General features: G+C 44.8%; 1 protein-coding gene across 2 annotated transcripts in view; it reads right to left on the reverse strand.

The window, feature by feature from the left end:
- The window catches only part of LOC144822502 (solute carrier family 13 member 2-like), a 375,313-nt gene that overhangs the window by 210,254 nt on the left and 145,625 nt on the right, over positions 1 to 19,434 (reverse strand). The window contains exon 3 of one of the 2 annotated variants that reach the window (XM_078680117.1): positions 2,805 to 2,941. In XM_078680117.1, coding sequence (XP_078536243.1) covers positions 2,805 to 2,941 — 137 coding nt within the window. Of the gene's footprint in view, positions 1 to 2,804; positions 3,017 to 19,434 lie in introns of both variants that reach the window. The other variant, XM_078680118.1, reaches the window with a different exon arrangement.

Below are 19,434 nucleotides of genomic sequence, written 5' to 3' on the forward strand. Positions count from 1 at the left end.
ATTCATCAATTGGCGCCAAAGTTATTCTAAATAGAATGCTGCGGATTTCCTACGGATAATAGGTCCTCACTACCAGTCTCTGTCCTGGGCGAAAAGAGTGTGACAACAGCTCCGGGGGATCAAAGAAGGGCTTTATTGATTTGAAAAAGCGCTGGCAATCCAAGGGTCCCTAAAACGCTAGGCAGACGCGTTTCAGTCTTAATTGGCTTTCATCAGTGCCACATTCCAGTGTCCTCGATAGTTCACGGGGTCTGCCGCTCTATTGTTTAAAAGTGATCACATCACGTGATCACTGGCTCCTCCTATGCCTTACAGCTGCAAGGCACCCCACGCTCCTCCTGCTGCTGAACTACATTCTGGGCTTTGGAGTTCACCGGTGGAGCCCTATGCAGTGACGGGCTTCCACAACATCATGTGATGCCCCCAAACAGGTTTGGATGGTGCTCTCCCGCCGCGGCAGCTTCACAGCAGGTAAAGACCTTCCTTTGTCCCCCTTATTGCAGGCAGAATGAATTCTGCCTCCTCTCTGCCCAATGTTACGATTCCCTCCAAGTGGGGCACTGTGGGGGCGACGCATTGCAGTTCTATGCCCATACCAAAAGTTGCAGGAAGACGCGTTGCTCCAGACCGAGAGGGCGGTCACTCAGCCAGCACCTGCACGCTGGCAAAAACATCACTACCAGTCTCTCACCAGGGCGAAAAGAGTGTGACAACAGCTCCGGGGGATCAAAGAAGGGCTTTATTGATTTAAAAAAGCGCTGGCAATCCAAGGGTCCCTGAAACGCTAGGCAGACGCGTTTCAGCCTTAATTGGCTTTCATCAGTGCAACATTCCAGTGTCCTCGATAGTTCACGGGGTCTGCCGCTCTATTGTTTAAAAGTGATCACATCACGTGATCACTGGCTCCTCCTATGCCTTACAGCTGCAAGGCACCCCACGCTACTCCTGCTGCTGAACTACATTCTGGGCTTTGGAGTTCACCGGTGGAGCCCTATGCAGTGACGGGCTTCCACAACATCATGTGATGCCCCCAAACAGGTTTGGATGGTGCTCTCCCGCCGCGGCAGTTTCACAGCAGGTAAAGACCTTCCTTTGTCCCCCTTATTCCAGGCAGAATGAATTCTGCCTCCTCTCTCCCCAATGTTACGATTCCCTCCAAGTGGGGCACTGGGGGGGGCGACGCGTTGCAGTTCTATGCCCATACCAAAAGTTGCAGGAAGACGCGTTGCTCCAGACCGAGAGGGCGTTCACTCAGCCAGCACCTGCACGCTGGCAAAAACATCACTACCAGTCTCTCTCCAGGGCGAAAAGAGTGTGACAACAGCTCCGGGGGATCAAAGAAGGGCTTTATTGATTTGATATATATATATATATATATATATAAATCGATATTTTTCCCCCAATATTTTTGTACTGACCTGTTAAAGTACAGGGAGTCGATATTTTTGCATTCCATATCTTTCACTTGTATAGTTTTTACATTTATATTCTGTCAGGGAACCATTTCTCATACAGAATAAAGATTCGCATATATAAACCCTAATCCTAATTTCCCACCACTCTATAAATTGGGGAGACTCTTCTGCCTTCTCAGCGAGAGGTATGTTTGAGCTAGCAATCAAGCCCGATATCAATATCAATTTATCCAGACTTAGGGGCCGATTACGATGGTGGGTGGACTCGAGTCTGTAGTGACTGGGACTGCCTTCCTGTAAGGCAGTGGTTCTGCACCACGGATTACGATGTCGTATCCATGCCGTTTAGCATTGTGGCGGGTGCTGCTGGCTGTGCACGTGCCGCAATGCTAAACAGCCATGTTCTGCATTTCCATGCATTACGTGGTAGGCACCACGTGGTGCCTGCCACTTAGTGCAGGGAAATAAAGGGCGGTACCATGGGTACCCCCCAGTGCACCACCACCACCCCCTGACACAAGGAGGTCTGGCAACGGGCCCCCGAAGCCAATCCCCTTTCACCGCCATGGAAAGGCTGGCTTCAGCCAGCATTGCAATGTGGTGGACGGTGCCTGCTTGGAATACCACCATTTTACACATGCTGACTGTTCCGCCAGGCAATCGGAACAATTGCCTGTGGCGGAACCGTGGCGGGCGGTCTTTACGACTTTCGGTATTCACAAAGAGCATTTACTACTCGCAAATACAGTTTATGAATACCGAAAGTCATAATGTTCAACTTTTGCTATTCACAAAGGGCATTTACGAGTAGCAAATGCCCTTTGTGAATACCAAAAGTCATAAGGTTACACTTTTGTCTCACTTTACCTTTGTGAATGGGGCCCTGTGTTTTTTCCTTAAGATTACATTGTAAAAATGAAGGTGATGAGATTGTTACATACCCTTAAGAACAGCGAGATAAGGAATGAAAGCCTTGAAGATATATAAAACACATATGCGCTCTCTATTTAAAAATGAGAATGTAACACAATTAAATATCGATGAAGATGAATTAACTGTGGTGGAAAAAAACACAGTTTGAGCATCATTTGAGTGATTTTGAATGGATTGAAAATGCGGACTGGTTATGTAGGTGGCATTCCAGCATACTAGTGAGTTTTCGGTTCAGTGAAATAATAATAATAAAAATAGTTTTGTAAAGGGGCGGGTTATTATGGCCTTAAATTGGCTGAGAGTGGCCTGGTGGTCAGAGAAGAAACATTTAGAGAATAGAGATTGCATATAAAACTACACTTATAGACTGTTAAGACCCGCATACAAGGGTGCCAATACCTGAAACAGAACCACAGCCACCCACACCACAATCTGCCAGCAGTAGGTGTAACTCACAGAGCTGGTTTGACCCCGACGATCAGCAGGACGCGCAGGGCGATGCGCTTGTGCAGGTTCCAGTGCTCCACAGCAATAGCAACCAGCAACCCTCCAATGAAGAGCATGTTGGTGTCCTTCAAGTACTGGGCACAGACCTGCAAGAAGTGAACATAGAGTCATAGATGAACTGCAGCAGGCTGTCAAAGGTGACTCTCATAGCTAGCATTTCTCTAGCATGGGTGCCCCATTGGCTCGTCGCTAGTCAGAGTTGCAACAGAACAGGATGTGGAAGTCTTAAAAATAAGTAAGTTTGCCTGGTAGAGCTACCACACCTTCTATCGAGCCTGATAAAGCCTCACATTTCATTTGGGCTGGTAGCCCTTGCATGCATGGCACTTAGCCTGGCTGACAGGTGTGGACTACTCAATGCTTGGCAAGCCAGTGTGAGATAAAAGTGCATATGGCACTGCTGGCACATGCAGTAGCAGGGCTACTGCAGCACGGATGGCATTTGCCTAGTCTTAGTTTAATAGACATGACTAGGAGTGCAATGTGGCAGAGCAGGCATGGAATGACAATATTTGCCAAACTTGGTAATGGAAATGGAAGATGTTGTACAGAACGAGGAGGATCTGGTTGTGCTTCCATTTATGGGACTGGGCTTGACAGCGTCTGCATAGTTGATTATGGATTTAGAAAATGTAACACAGATAGAGATACTAGCCGTGGAAATGCGGTTGCGTCTGCCGTAGGGTCTGGTAGACGAGGAAAACTTTGCCAAACCTCCCTTCTGTACGCTGTATTTTCTGGAGTCGCTAGTAGTGTCTTTTCCACTGTTATTACTTCATCTACAGATCCCTTGACTCGCCCAGCTCTTGATTCCCATAGTTCTCTGACTTTCTTCGCTATCAGAATACATTCATCAGCATATGCTGCCTGCCATCTTTCACCTCATTGTGATCCACTGCAACCAAGCACTGAGCAGCCCTGCTTTTACTTACTGTCTTGATGTCAGTGCTCCCCATGCATCATGGCCTCCCTGTCACCTAGTTCTCTTTTCCTGGATGCTTCTTTTCCTGAATTCCTAGAACCCCCATTAGCTTGATTACCTGGGCTTTATGTCTTGTTAAGCCCTCACCGGTGAGGTGAGCTCAGACAGCTCATGCGCACTATGTGACACCTATTGGGGACAGGTCTAACCTTGCGCCATGCAGAAGGTGTGTCTGGACATGGCGTACGCTTCCCTGAATGGAAGTGAAATGCCAGAAGCATTCATTATGACTTGCAAAGTTGGGCATCTGCTGTGAAGCATCCTCCGCCTATGACGACAGATGGTGACCCTTCTATCAACATGCCTAACATTTTTAAATGCCTCAAAGACTGGTTCTACTAGTTTGTTGTTCATCTTTAACATTGTTATTCCATAACTCTCCCTCTCTGTCTAAGATGTTTAATGAGTTCAAAAAGGATCTGATCTGGGTTACCAACCACTGTGTCCCTACCAATGGACCAGTGTACTCTAAATGCAGTGCTCATGATCTTGTCCTTGATGTGACAAGTGGAATTCAAATGTCTATGAAAGAGACTAGTACGAATGTAATATCCTTTTTTCATTTAAGTATACATTTTCTAAATTCCATGGAGTTGTTACTTACTACTATAAAAATTGTGAGGTCATAAGCATCGTATTTGGATTGCAGTCCTAACTATAACTTGTGATTTTCAGTGATTTTTCAGTTTTAATTTGGAACTACACCCGCATTTTTACTATGTTTTAATGATTTCTTAATTTTTTTTGATCAAGGTGTTATAACCAATGTTAACGATAACTTCAAATTAGTATTTGTTTTGCTCAGTGAATTTTTAGGAGTTTTTCTGATCATGTACCACATGCAACATTTCTGTGCACCCAACCCACCTATGGGCAAACAACCATTGCTCTGCAAGTCCGTTGTCCATGGGCGGTCAACCCCTGTGTGCAGCGGGGGTTAACAACAAGGCCTAGACTGTAGCCAGGCTCTGCACCCAAGTCGTTGCAGACTCATGCATAGCATTGGTTGGCAGTAGGGCTTGCCTGCTCAATCTAGGCTTGGCCCAATCTACTGCAAACATCCACTCCCCAACCGAATGTGCATGGTACCAGTGGTTTGTGGGCGTTGCTCACAGGATTATCAATTAAAATATTGAAATCCATGGCATGAGTTCTTTGCACACCAATAACATTTTTTATTCTATGTATCCCAAAGCCACAAAGTCTAACATATTTAATATTTTAATAAAAAGACCAAAATATTAATAAAATTTCGCAGATCTCAGACTGTACTGCTTTACATCAATATAAGAAATTACAAATAGTCCTATTCAAATGATATTCCAGACAGGTGGAATATATATCCGAATGTGGAAACTTTATTTCTGCTTATTTTTCACAGCTCATGGATTTATGTGGATTCACATATTAATTAATTTAAGTACCTCATTTAAGGAATATGGAATTCTATCGCTCATCACACCAGGAGTTCGGCAGTATATTGAGATAAAATTGAGGTTGGTCTCTGTGAGAGATAACTCTGACAAGCGCATTCTCTGAGCACGTGCCAAGGACCTTCTCTCCTGATGCCTTTCGCGCTTTGGTTACCACCTGGTCGGTGTGGAATCTGCTGCAACACTTTTATGTATAGTATGCGCAACGCTAGGAGGTCATGCTATGTGACCTCAGAAAGTCTCCATTTGGAACCTACTGTCTGTGAGAGAAATTGTGCTGTCTACAGCCCCTTGACTGTAACAAATGTACATTGTTATGGCTGTTCCTCCCTCTTAAAGATTTCTCCTGAGAGTATTCACTGAAGGTACTGTCTAATACATATAATTTTCAAATAACTTTCAGTGATTTTCATTGCCGAACTGTGCTCTTCATGGGAACACTGTACTTCGATATTACCAAATAATACTATAGGGTGTGAAAATTACAACAGCAGCGATACCATTCATACTAAGGTGCACAAAGTCAAAGTTTATAATTTTGAACATATATACTTTGCCCATTAATACTTAAAAAGTGTGCGGCGTGCAGACTTTTATGGTGACTCCTCCTCAACCATTCTTAAGCACTCAGGGAATCCACCTTGTAGTAGCAAGAGTTGAATGACATCTTTACTAAATATATTGAAACAATGGATGACGAAGACATTACTTCAGAAACAAAGAAAAATATCCTATTACATTAGTTTGGGCTGGAAGGTCTCAACATTTTCAATAGGATGGAAAAAAGACAAGATGACCTACTGAAAGGGATTATTTCCAACTGTCTTAGCTGATTTGGATAGCTACTTTTCCACTTGTGTGTACATAGCAATTGACACTTTAATTTTTTTAAGCAGAAATAAGGAAATGATGATTATATATCCTCTTTGAAAAACGCAGTATCAATTGCAAATTTAGTGGGGTACACAATGAATTTGTAAGGGATCAAACAATTATGTATGAGAATAATAAAAATGTACAAGACAGGTTATAGGTACATTGGGATTAGCAGCTGGTTGGTGTTACTGATGTAATGCGTAAGGTAGAGGTCTCTAACAAATATACCAAGGCTGTAGAAGGTTGTACATCCTCTAATTCATGAGATATTAGTAATGTTAAGACTAAAAGCAACTTCCAAATACAAAACAGACCCCTGTTTAGGCGTCACAGAAGACCTAAGGAGGAGCGTATTAAAAAACTAAAGCACAAAGAGTAATGAAGCCAAAACATTTATTACAGATGTTAGTATAGAACATCTTGTGCCCAGCTATGAATCAAAAGTGCATAGAGTGTGGTGTTAGGGGTCAATTTGCAAGAGTATACAGGAAGACCAATTGTGCTAATAAATGTATATTGAATGAACAAAGTAAAAGTTCTGACTCATAGTCAGAGGGTTCAGAATCTGTTGCGATTAAATATTTCAAGGACTTTGTGTTACGTGTGAGTGTAAATCATCAACAGGTTTGTTCCCCTTAGCAAATGTTTTGCAAATAAACAAGTGTGTTTCATCAAGTAAGGGGGTTTGAGATGTTGATAATAGTGGATTAGGGTTCTCCCTGAAAAATAGTAAATATAAATGTTAAGCAGAGAAATTTGGAGTAGTCTTGGATCGTGAATTCCTACATGGGTACAGGACTATCTAGTTAAAAAAAAAATTATACGTGGTTGAAAGAGGACTATCAGTATTACAGTGGACTGATCAAAGAGCATTGAATATCATCATTGAATATCATACTCAACCTAAGTAGCCTGGAGCAGATACTAGTCGCGGGGGAGAGCATCAGCATGAGTGACAAGTTTATAAAGCAAATAGCAGGTATGCTTTTGGGGCAAACTGATCCCTTAAACACTTTAACTCTAGTCTTGAAAAAAGTGTCAGCACCAAAAGTACAGCCGGTGAGAAATCTACCCCTGGTGATGAGGAAGTTGAACAAGAGATTTTGAAACTTTTGTAGTCTTGAAGCTGCAGAGTAGATTGCCTCTTTAGTCCTGGGCCAATTGGCTAATGGAAAATAATGTATGCATTGAGCTAAGAGAACTAACAAGTATGGTTGGTAAGAACTTTTTGTTATCTAAAATAAGAAAGATGTTAGCCATGGCTAGAAGAATGTTAGATGTTAGATGTTAGGTTGGTCTTATATAGCGCTCGGCTACTCCAAAGGAGTGTCCCGGCGCTTTGATTTGTGACCGGAAAAGACAAACATCGACAGCAAACGACAGAACACCCACAATGAGTGGAAGACTCCAACACTAGGGAGAAGACCGCTATCGGGCAAAGAGCCACGTTTTAAGGCCCTTCCTGAAAGCCAGTAGATTGGATGTGCTACGCAGTGACAGTGGAAGCGAATTCCAAAGCTGCGGAGCCCGCAGCCTGAAAGAGCGCCCACACATGCGCGCCTTTTTTACACGGGGAACCTCAGCTAAAAACAGAGACTCAGACCTCAGAGAACGAGCCGGATGATAGAAGGCAAGCCTCCTTTGGAGATACTGAGCTCCCTTAGCATGCAGGGCCTTATGGGCCAAAGTCAAGGCCTTGAACTCTATCCGCTTCCGGATGGGCAGCCAGTGAAGCGACTGCAATAGGCTGGATACTCTGGCACGTCTATGAAGGCCGAAGATAGCCCGTGCGGCCGCATTCTGCACTACCTGCAGACGTTGCAGGAGATACTCCGGCAGGCCAAGATAGAGGATGTTGGAATAATCCAATCTTGAGCCAATTAATGCCTGGACCGTGGTCCTCCTATTCTCTTCCGAGAGCAAGGGGAAGAACTTCTGGAGCATTTTGAGGAGACCAAAGCAGGTTCCTGAGAGGGCCAGAACTTGGGACTTTAAAGTCAACCCATTATCGATCTTCACTCCCAGATTCTTGGCTAACTGAGAGGAGTGTGCTGGAGGGAACATGTCAGCAGGCCACCATTCATGCCATTCTGGGTCAGAGACACAACCGAAGAAGAGTATCTCCGATTTATCTGAGTTGCACTTGAGACTGTTTAGCTGGAACCAATTAAAAACAGCCCCAAGGCACTCACGGACACTCTCTCCGTCGAAATCTTCTCCTTTCTGACATGAAAAGAGGAGCTGGGTATCGTCGTCGTAAGACACGATCTGGGCCCCGAAAGGCTCCACCAATGTCGCCAGAGGGGTCATAAAGATGTTAAACAGAGTCGGGCTCAACACGGAGCCCTGAGGGACTCCGACTCCCAATGGCGGCATCTCGGCAGAGCTCGAAGAGGCCCAGACCGTTTGTCGGCGGGCAGCCAAAAAAGATCTAAACCAGCTGAGCACCGTCCCCCTCAGACCGATCTCATAAAGTCTGGTGAGGAGACCCTCATGGGGGACGGTGTCAAAAGCCGCCGACAAGTCAAGCATAACAAGCATGACTTTGCCTCCTGAATCCAGCGACTCCTTAATGGCCTCGGACACCTCCAGCAACGCTGTCTCAGTGCTTAAATTAGGGTGAACGCCTGACTGGGAGGGATGTAGAAGATCTTGGGACTCCCAATAATTGGAGAGAACAGAATGAACATGTTTCTCCAGGATCTTCGCCAGTGCGGGAAGAAGCGAAATAGGCCTATAATTGGCCAGCTCACCTAGAGGAAGACCAGGCTTTTTGAGAAGGGGAATGACCATAGCCTGCTTCCACACCTGCGGGACCACCCCTTGACTCAGAGAAAGATTCAGGAGCGGATTGGCCAAAGGATTTATAATGTCCGACATCTTCGGCAGGAATTTAGCAGGGCAGGGATCCAGAGGTGATCCAGATTTAAGATTGGCCATGAGCGCCAAGGACGCAGGTAGCAAAAGTGGCGGGAACACCATCAAAACAGGACCAGTGGGGGTCAATATAGCTGGCCCACCCACCGGGCTGAGAGGAGCATCTGTCTGCCTCAAGGGAAAGGAGTCCTGAATCAGCTTTATCTTGTTGGTAAAAAAGTTGGCAAGGGCAGACACCCATGACTGAGAGGAATCGATCAGAGTCGAGTTGGACCTAGAAGTCGTAAATTCTCTGACGATGGAAAAGATCTCTTTACAAGAGTTGGCTGCTGCCTCTATTCTCCTGGCAAAATAGCCTTTTTTTTCCTGGAGAATTTCCCGGTGGTAGGCTTTAACCGTTGTTCTATAGACAAGCCTAGCATCGGCGTCATACTGAGATCGCCAGGCCCTTTCGGCCACTTTGCATTGCCTACGGGAGTGCGACAGTGCTTCAGTGAACCAAGGGGCAGAGGCCCTTTTCGGTGTTAATCGGGGGGGAGTAACAGGGGCTAGGTCGTTCAGCCTGTCCATCAGCCACTGCTGCTGAATGTGATGGTTTTCCTCAATTGATTTCTGCTTTTCATGGAAAAGGCATGTGGTCAAAAATACCAAGGGTAGAGCCTATCACTGTGGAAATCAACAGACAACCCTAGCATAAAAAGACCAAAGGAGGGAGGTTTAAACAATCTGCTCTTTTCGTTTAGAAGGTAAAATATTTTCACCATCATTATCCACTAAGTCCAACACAATAGACTGCAAATTGTGTTGAAACTTGTTGAAAGACCTAAAGGAAAACATCGATCCTGACATGCAATATTGTATAATATGTTATGCTATTTTATGTTATATGCTCTGCTGTTATGGTATACCATTTTTATGAATTGTAGCAATTGCTAATTTCTTGGCTATTTGGCATATTGTGCAGAGATCAGCTTGTTGTTGATTCAGAGAAAGATCTCCGTTGGAGATTGTATTCTTGAACCACATTGGAGCAGGTTGGTGGGTATGTGGCTGTTAGTTATTCTCAGAAAGTGTTCACTAATGCCAAGATGGGCCTTGCAACCTTCTAGTCTAACATGTGCGAATGTCATATGTCTACTTGGTTATTTACCTTAACTAGGTCAACTATAGCAGTGGTGTTGCTTGTGGGCAATCAATTTTGTTCCCTTCTAAATGACTTAAGTGGTTGTGAGTTAGAGCCTCTCTAGTGCAGTGCCTGTGAGTCTTCAGTTTCTGATTTAAGGTGTTATGTTCCTGATCTAGATTCTAATGAAAACGTGCTACCCTTGCTTCTTGTTTCCCAGTTGCTTTGTAGCGGTAGCATGTCTGTATCTATCTTACAATACTTCTGACTGCTAAGTTAATGATGACGTTTGTGGTAATACCTTTTTGCTGGTGTGGGATACGAGTGAGGCACACATGGTATATTTTGTGATAAGACAGCTGGGAATGTGTATGCCGGGACGGACAACAGTTGCTAGTTAAGCATACATATGCAGGCTCTGGGGATGTGAATATTAATCCCACAGTGCAAGTTGTGAGGCATCATGGTAAACATATGTGAAGTAAGGAAATCACGCCCAATCACTCTCTTATGAAATAAGTGACAATGATTAGAGAATTTATTGCAGCAGATATAGAGCTTGGGCTAAGAACTCACAGGCGTTGAGGATTCGATTATAAGACATATGGGGAAAATATCGAAATAATTTAGTGAAGAAATGTGCTTGAGTATCGGTTTCTGTGCATACAATTCTTTATGACACTCTTGAATCATAAGGTAACTCCCACCATTCAGTCTTGTTTTCAACAAGTGGTGCTATGACTCATCAAGATCACAGGTAATCTAGATGTTTCATTACTAAGGTGTTGGGAGGGTGAATGGCTTATCTACCTCAAATTGAGGTTTAAAAACATGGAGAAACATTTTGGTTGCAATCTCAACCAATATTCAAGGCGATATTTACTCCTCTTTTTACACTCATTTACTCTTAGACTGCAGAGATTGATAATTATATGAAAAAGTATAGAGTATAACCTGATTGAACTTCTCAAGAAAATATAGCACCTTTATACGACTTGGAGACTTTATGGTTCTCAAATTGCCCATCTGTAACCAGATGAGATCAGTGGCTGGGTTGTCATTTTAAACACTAGGCACTTGAGCCTTGTATTTGTATCTCAACACACTTCACTAAAATACAGCAACTTTCAGATGCAGGTTTCAGTGTTTGTATTTCTCAGACTGGTTTCCTCAATGTAATTCTTGTTTTGCCAATTTGAAGAATTATTCATTGTCTTCATTGTATTAACCCAGGGAAATAACAATCTCCCAGGAATAGGTAATATTCAATTTTTTTGCTTCCTATGCTCTCTAGGACTCTATTTTGAGAATATGTTGTGGGCAAGAACCTTTGCAGTGAATTGCTACAGTACCTAAAGGCAAAATGTTTGAATGAAATTATTTGTAATCAATTTTCACTGTCTTGATGTTCATCCTTTACACTTGGGGGTCGATTCCGAGCCTGGAAAAAAAAACGTCCGTACGATTCATATCCGGAGCCCTCTCCGTACGAATCGTAAACATGCCGTATGACCCGACGAGTACGATCCGGACCGGGGTATGAGGACGTGATTCGTACGGTCCACGTCAGCTAAGGGCGATTCATACGAAAAAGCACACAATCACATACACACTGTACGGTGCGTACACCCCATGATTGCGGGGTATGGAGCGTACCCCTGCGATCATGGGGTGTACGCATCGTACTCCTGCGATTGCAGGGTGTACGCACCGTACACCCAGCGAACATGAGGTACAGTCTGTACACCCCATGATCGCAGGGGTACGCACCGTACACCCCATGATCGAGGGGTACGGTGCGTACCCCTGCGATCATGGGGTGTACGCACTGTACCAGGGGGGGGCCGTTCCGTACCTGTTTCGGGGCGAACTCAGCTTTTACGGCTGTTTTCAGCTCCCGTAGAAAAAGGGTTGTACGGTGCGTACCCGACACGAATCGTACTTGCTGGGTCCGAAAAACCAGCCGCGAACCGTACAGATGTCGCGTACAGCGGGTTCCGACGGAGAATCGTACGGGGATTTGATTTGTGAGGTCTCTGTACGATTGGTACAGAGTCCAGCTCCTGGTACGAATCGTACTTCGTCGTACGTACTGGGGACGTTGCAGGGTACGATTCGTACGGGAAAAACGCTCCGAACGGCTATTCGGAGCGGTTTTTATCTAATCGAAATCGACCCCTTGGTGTATCTTGGATATGGACTTTACCATTTCCTGGTGTTTCTGGGTTTTTATCAGTTTACTTGTTCTAATACTTCACCCTGTCTTGGTGGTAGTACTTGTAGGTGTATCATTTTTCCAGACTCTTAAATACACTTTTAACAATGGTTGAAAACAATAATAAAGTATTTGGTGGATAAAGTTTAACTCACTAGGGTGTACGTAGTGGTAATTTTTAGAAAGAAGCATTCGATTGATACCAATTAAATATTTGTAATTGTGTTTTCTTCTTTACATGTATGATTTGTGGTGGTTGATCGTCAAAAAGTATGTTTTTGAAGTATTGAATTCAAGACCACGCAAGCTAAAGAAATTGCTAAAACAATTGAGCAATATCTGGAGCCCCCCAGAGGTTTTTGACAGAAGCAGGGTGTCATCCACAAACAGGAGCACCACGACCCTTTCGCTCCCCAGCAATGATGCATCAGCTGGCACCTGCTGGAGATACTGCACACTGTTGTTCATATAGAGAGAAAAAAGTGTTGGAGCTAATACGCACCCTTAGCAGACGCCCCTGCAAACGTCCATTGCATCGGTGAGCTGGCCTTGGTCACCCCAGCGGACATTAGCGAAGCATTGTGGAGGCAGATGACTAAAGATAAAATCTCCAGCGGCATCCCCATTTCTGGTAGGACTTGCCACAATTTCTGTCTGGAGACAAGGTCAAAGGCAGTTTTTAGATCAATGAAAGCCACATATAAACTCCCCCTGTCTGGAATCTTCCAGAAGAGCAATCTTCTAGAAGAGAAGAAGGAACTGGAACACCTGGTCTACTGTTCCTGTCTTATCTATGAAACCTGCTTGGAAAGGAGTCAAAATATTGTTCTCACTGATCTAATCATGTTTTTTTACCGGAAGTGCTTAACAGGCCACTTTTTTGTATTCAGTTGATGAGACTAATGGGTCTGTAGTTAATGGGTGATGACCGGTCACCTTTTTTATAGATAGGGATCACCTCTGCTCCCTTCCATGACTAAGGTATAGGGGCAACCCCAGCAATAGCGTTATACAGTGTCAAAATGTAGCCTGCCCAATTTTCTCTATCATAGAAGAACAAATCTCCGGGGATACCAGTGGGCCAGGAGTCTTCGCTTGGGCAATCGAGTGTAATGGAAGTCTGGATATCACTGTTCGTAAAGAGCTCCTTCTAGCTGGAGTGTTACTAAGTCAGGCTGGGAAGGTCCCGCATATAGAAGCTTAAAATGATTGTACCATGCAGATATTGCAATGGTACTAGGTGGTTGTGAGGGCCTCTTGGCATCCCCCTGTGTCACTATGAGCCAGAACAATTTGGAATCTTTGCGGACACATGACTCCCCAATAAACCTCCACCTATTCTCATCCCACTCCCTTTTTGCATTGTCTTGGACCTTTTCATAAGACCCTCTCAGGTCTCTTACAAGTAAAGTGGTATTGGATCTGAGATCGGATGTTAGTTATCATTTTAACTGCCTGCACTCACGATTAAAGCATGCCGCGAGGTAACACAGGCATTATACTTCGGATGGGGCACTAGATCGACAAAGTGAGGAGCCAACTGTTGGAAAAAGCGAGAATGTCTGTGAACTATGGCTTTCAGTCTTTCCGGTTGGTCAAGCAGGGCTGTAAGGTCTGCCATGCACCCATTCAATTCTTGTTTGAGTGACTGGAGTTTGTTCACATCCAAGATCAACTTTTGCCATTTAAGGCGGTGATTATCATTCGTTGGGAGGAGCTCTCTAATTACTAAATGGGCTCTAGGCCTATTACAGGGCTCGCCTCAATGGGACATTAGGCTCATGCATAGATGGTTATGGTCACTGTCAATAGTTGTGCCGACAATCATATCTATGAGTAAGGGCCATAGCCTCAGATCAAGTAGATGGCAATTTATGCAGCTTATTCCCTTGGATCTATTGAAGATATTAGCACCTAATTTATCTGACTTGGTCCACCCATTTGTGGCCCTCAACCCATGCCCCAGAGTGATAACATTTAACTGTAGAGCTATTTGCGACCATTTTCTAATAGGGGGTAGTTCGAGTTAGGAGACTAGTCAGAGTCCTCCTCCCTTGCCTCGCAGATATCCTCCTTTCCAGGGGTTCGAACATCACGTTAAAATAAATCAGAAACGGCGGTAGAAGGGGGATCTCACAATGACGCTCACCAAAGCGGGATCTCACAATGACGCTCACCTGGCAGTTTAACACAGTATTTTAAATCGAAAATTAGAAAGTGGTGCACACAAGGGAGGAGTGTTTACCCTGCAGTCCCAGTCAGACACCCTAAAGGGAAAAGGGGATCCTGAACAAAATCAAACAAAACCCTTAGACACACTCTATGTACAGGTTATATATTTAGAGTATTTCACAATTTTATGTTCATCAAAAGTATATTGATGAGTAATTCCAATTTCCACTCGAAATTTATAGTGATTAAAATCTTGGACTCCAAGGATCTTTTATTGCAGATCATTTTCAGTTTTTAAAGTATAAAATTCTTTCCAGTAGCCAACACCTGTTTCATCGGCTTCAACAGCTTTATCAGGGTTCAGGATCTCTATAACTTTCGTGTAGAAATTGGAATTACTCATGAATATACTTTTGATGAACATAAAATTGTGAAATACTCTAACCTGTATACCAATACATACAGGGAGGGACAATTACTCTGGGGAGGCAACTTAATCTGGTCAGGAACCCGAACACTGACCGGTCGGGGGATCCGGAGAGAAGCACCTCAGCTGCAGCAAGAGCGTTGGAGGGTGCTATGACATGTTTGGATATGTGCGACGTTGGCGCATGAGATACCCGCATACTGGGGGATATACACATTATTCGGCTTATTACAACCTACAACCTACATACCAGAATCAACTATTGGTTAGCATCTACGCCCCTCTACGACAATGTCAGGGAGTGCAGGGTTCTCCCATGCACTCTGTCCGATCCTTCCCCCCTTCTGGTAACGCTGGCTACCCCTAAGAAGGGTATACCATCATTTACTTGGAGATTCCCCCCCTATTCGCTACTAGATTTGGTATTCAGAGCTGAGCTCGCTGAAGCAATAGAAACGTTCTTCACCACTAATGTGGGATCTGTGGATAGCTTTCAAGTAATCTGGGAGACCTTTAAGGTTTACATTCAGGGTATTGCTATGTTTAAACACTCGGGGTCCTTCGGATATTCGACGGCTGCTGCAGACTTGGAACAAAAGCTGGGAGTATTAGAAAAGACACAGTTGGAGCACGCAGACGACTCATTATCATTGGAAATTAGGACACTTCTGGAAGAATACCAAGACGTGGCAGATGCTGAACTTAAACTTCTTGGTAAATATGCGCGGGTTTTGTGGAGTGGTGTGGCTCACTGGTTAGTGGCGGCAGACCTGTAAGCAGAGAACGGCCCAGGACCAGGGTTCAATTCCCGACGCGGCAGGGTCTTGGACCAGGGTCAACGGACTCGATAATTCTCGCCTCAGTACCTACTCTAACCAGGGAACACACTCGGTAACTCTGGGCATTAAGCTTGCCTCATCTCTACAACGGCCCCCCACAGACGCCGGGGATGCCTGGTTTCACCCTGGAGATACCCAGAAAGGGACCATCTCACAGGGAAAACCAGGACGGGTTCCCCAGCGGTCTACAGCGCCAGGACACTCGGGTAGAGTAACAGTGCGCTTTACAAGTATCCCACTTTTTACATTTACATTATGGGGAGGGGGCGCGACCGGGCTCGGTACTGGCTCAGCTAATACGGAGGCATCGCAGTAAGACTCAGGTCACTGAACTTAAGTCGGCAGAGGGTGAGGTGCTCACTAATGAGGCGGATATAGCTGACCGTTTTAAAAGTTATTATGCAGACTTGTATACTACTCACTCTTCCGGCTCAGAAGAAGAAATCTTGGAATACCTTTCCTATATCAAACTCCCCTTCCTCACTAATACACATTGTGAGCTTTTGATGAGGCCCATAGAAAAGGATGAGATATTATTGGCCCTGATGGGCATGCGGTCTGGTAGTGCCCATGGAGTAGACGGCCTCACTGTGGCCTTTTACAGAGAGTTCCTCGACATCCTACTGCCGCAGCTGTCCACCCTTTACGACAACATGTGCGTAACTGGCATTATGCCTCCCACGATGAGAGAGGCCATCATTGTCACCATCCTTATTAAATGTTGACACTAAAATCTTTCCTAAAATCCTCGCGAGTCGGGTTGCCCCCCTCGCTCAGACACTTGTTGCCCCTGAACAAGCTGGGTTTATTCCGGACAGGAATCTCACCTATAACCTATTTGGAGCCTTACAACACATTTGGCAAGACACAAAAGCGGTTGCGGTCTTTCTTGACATGGATAAAGCCTTCGACTCGGTTGAGTGGCCCTTCATGCGCCACGTTCTGACTCGGATGGGTCTAGGACCAGTTTTCTTTCAGTTGATTGGAGTACTGTACCACCACCCCACCGCCAGAATCAAGATAGTTGACCTGGTGACGGATCCTATTGCCATTACCAGAGGGACAAGGTAGGGGTGTCCGCTGTCCCCTATGTTGTACGCTTTAGTGGCTGAACCGCTGGCCTGTGCCTTACGAGAATATCACAGACATAAGGGCATCAGATTTCTGAAGTATGATATAATAGTGTCTACCTATGCTGACGACACATTGTTGTACGTCCGAGATCCGGAAAGCAATCTTTTTTCAGTCTTACGCGAGGTTGTGCACTTTGGTGCCCTCTCGGGCCTGCCGGTCAATTGGCCCAAGTCAATTGCAGTCCCATTTACTTTCACCATGACTCCTCATGAACCAGACTACCCACTACAGTGGTCCACAGACTTGATCAGGTATCTGGGTATTCAGGTACACCCTGACTCTAAAGTGGTATTCAGAGAAACCTATGGTGTTACTGTCAGTAGGTTGGAAGACGATGTAGATAATTGGATCATGCTCCCTCTGTCTTTGCTAGGCAGAATCTCTATTATGAAAATTGTAGTGTTACCGAGGTTTCTGTTTTTATTCTTGAATATCCTATGGTATTGCCCAGCATATTTTTTACCCGGGTCACTATGCTACTAATGTGTTTAGCCTGGGTGGGCAAGCATGCTAGAGTTAAATGGCAGACTCTAACTTTGCTGTACCACATGGGGGGGCTTGGTGCCCAGTATTTACAATTATATTATAGAGCTGCGCAGTGTGCACATGCCTACCATTGGATTCACAGTCCGCCTGATACCCCTCATCACCGCATTGAGGTGATCATTGCTCACTCGCTACCACTCCCGGCCTTGATGTTCGATGACATTGACCGCAGCACAGGCATATTAGATTCCATTAATGCGACACGGCATGCTTGATACTCTCTACTGCAGCTTCAGGCTGGGGCCCTTCTGTATTCACCAGTCATTAAACTTGACTGGCTCTGCTGGCTACCGCCATGCAAAGACAGGGGTGTGCACCGGGCACTGAGTTCGTTGAACACTCTGACAGTTGGTGATCTTTTCCTCGATGGCGTGGTCAAAAAGTGGGAGGAGCTAGAACACCATGAGCTCCCTCGCACTATGCTGCAGCAGTTTCAGTTCCACAGGGCGAGGTATGCACTACTCGACATATTTGGGGAGTACCTTCTGGAACCCCTTGAGGTAATGGAATTAAGCTAAATCTCCGCGCAAGATTGTCTCTAATATTTACAGGATCGCTATGTCCCACAGGGCTAATCAGTATTCTAGGGCCAGACTGGACTGGCAGCGAGACTTGCAGCAACCAATTGATGATGCTGTGAGGGCTTATTGTTGCACTGGTACACGTCGAATATCTCTAAATGGCAGGCATAGGTTGATCCACTTCAAATATTGAAACAAGACGTACCTCACTCCGGAGAGGTTACATAGATACAGTCTGAGAGATAACCCTGCCTGTGAAAGATGTACCAAACAATCTGCAGACTTCTTGCATTTTGCCTGGACGTGTCGAGGGTCCACAAATTCTGGGAATTGTGTTTTGGGGAGCTGGGGAAAATAACTGACTTAACACTCCTGCTTGACCCTACACTAGCCTTGCTGGGTTACTCCAACAAGCTACCTAAAGAAGGACGCAGACTGATAGACATGGGACTTCTTCTAGCAAATTGTAGAGTAGCGATTCACTGGCTCCGCGGCCCTACCCCTACCATGACGCAGTGGTCACATGACATGCTTTTTTGCAGTACCAGACGGAAAATTTCAGTGACCTCCTTCCTCCCCAGAGTCACCCGAAAATGTTTTGGGGGCTTTACACGACGTACATCTCTTCTAGAGGGACTGAACAACCGAAACCAGATCACGTCAAGCAAGAACATAGCACCACCACACCTGCTAATTGGTTCCATTAACAACATCAGATAGACGCTGGGACTGTTAGTTTGGGGCCCAACTACACATGATGCTCCTTTGCAAATTGATCTGTAAGTATTATGTCCCATTGCATTTAAATGTACGCCTTTTGCACAATTCACTGCTGTCAGATGTATCATCTTGCTTTCTGTTTGTTATGTGTAAGTTTCTACAAATAAAATAATAAAAAAATATATATATATATAACCTGTAAATAGTGTGTGCCTAAGGGTTTTGTTTGATTATGTTAAAATCACCTGCTATGATCAGAGGATGCAAGAAACGCCTTCCGCCCAAGAGCTCCTCAAGTTCCTGTAAGATGGAAGATCTGCCGCTCCCCCACCTCCCTGCTACCTCTTGCATCAACATTGTAAATGTGGAGGGTAGTGCCTGTTGCAATCTTGAGTTGGATGCCCATGATGTCGGGGTTGTTGTAACTACAAATCCCTTACCCAACCATTTAGACATCCAACCTGAACACAAGACAAAGGTCATTTTATGTCCCCATAACAATTCAAACTGTGACTGAGTGAGGAATGTTATGGTAGAACCACAACGTGGATCTGATAGTATCTTTAGTGAGACGCCCATTGTTTCTAGCCCACTTAACACAATCAGTCAAAACTCTATTCATTCTCTAAAGCAAACGTCTCAGGTGTTTATCACCTTATTCCATCAGAAAGTTGTTCATGTCAACAACACCAACAAATTGGACTCCAATATCTG

This window comes from Lissotriton helveticus, chromosome 3_1 (genome assembly GCF_964261635.1).
Source record: "Lissotriton helveticus chromosome 3_1, aLisHel1.1, whole genome shotgun sequence".
Lineage (NCBI taxonomy): Eukaryota > Metazoa > Chordata > Amphibia > Caudata > Salamandridae > Lissotriton > Lissotriton helveticus.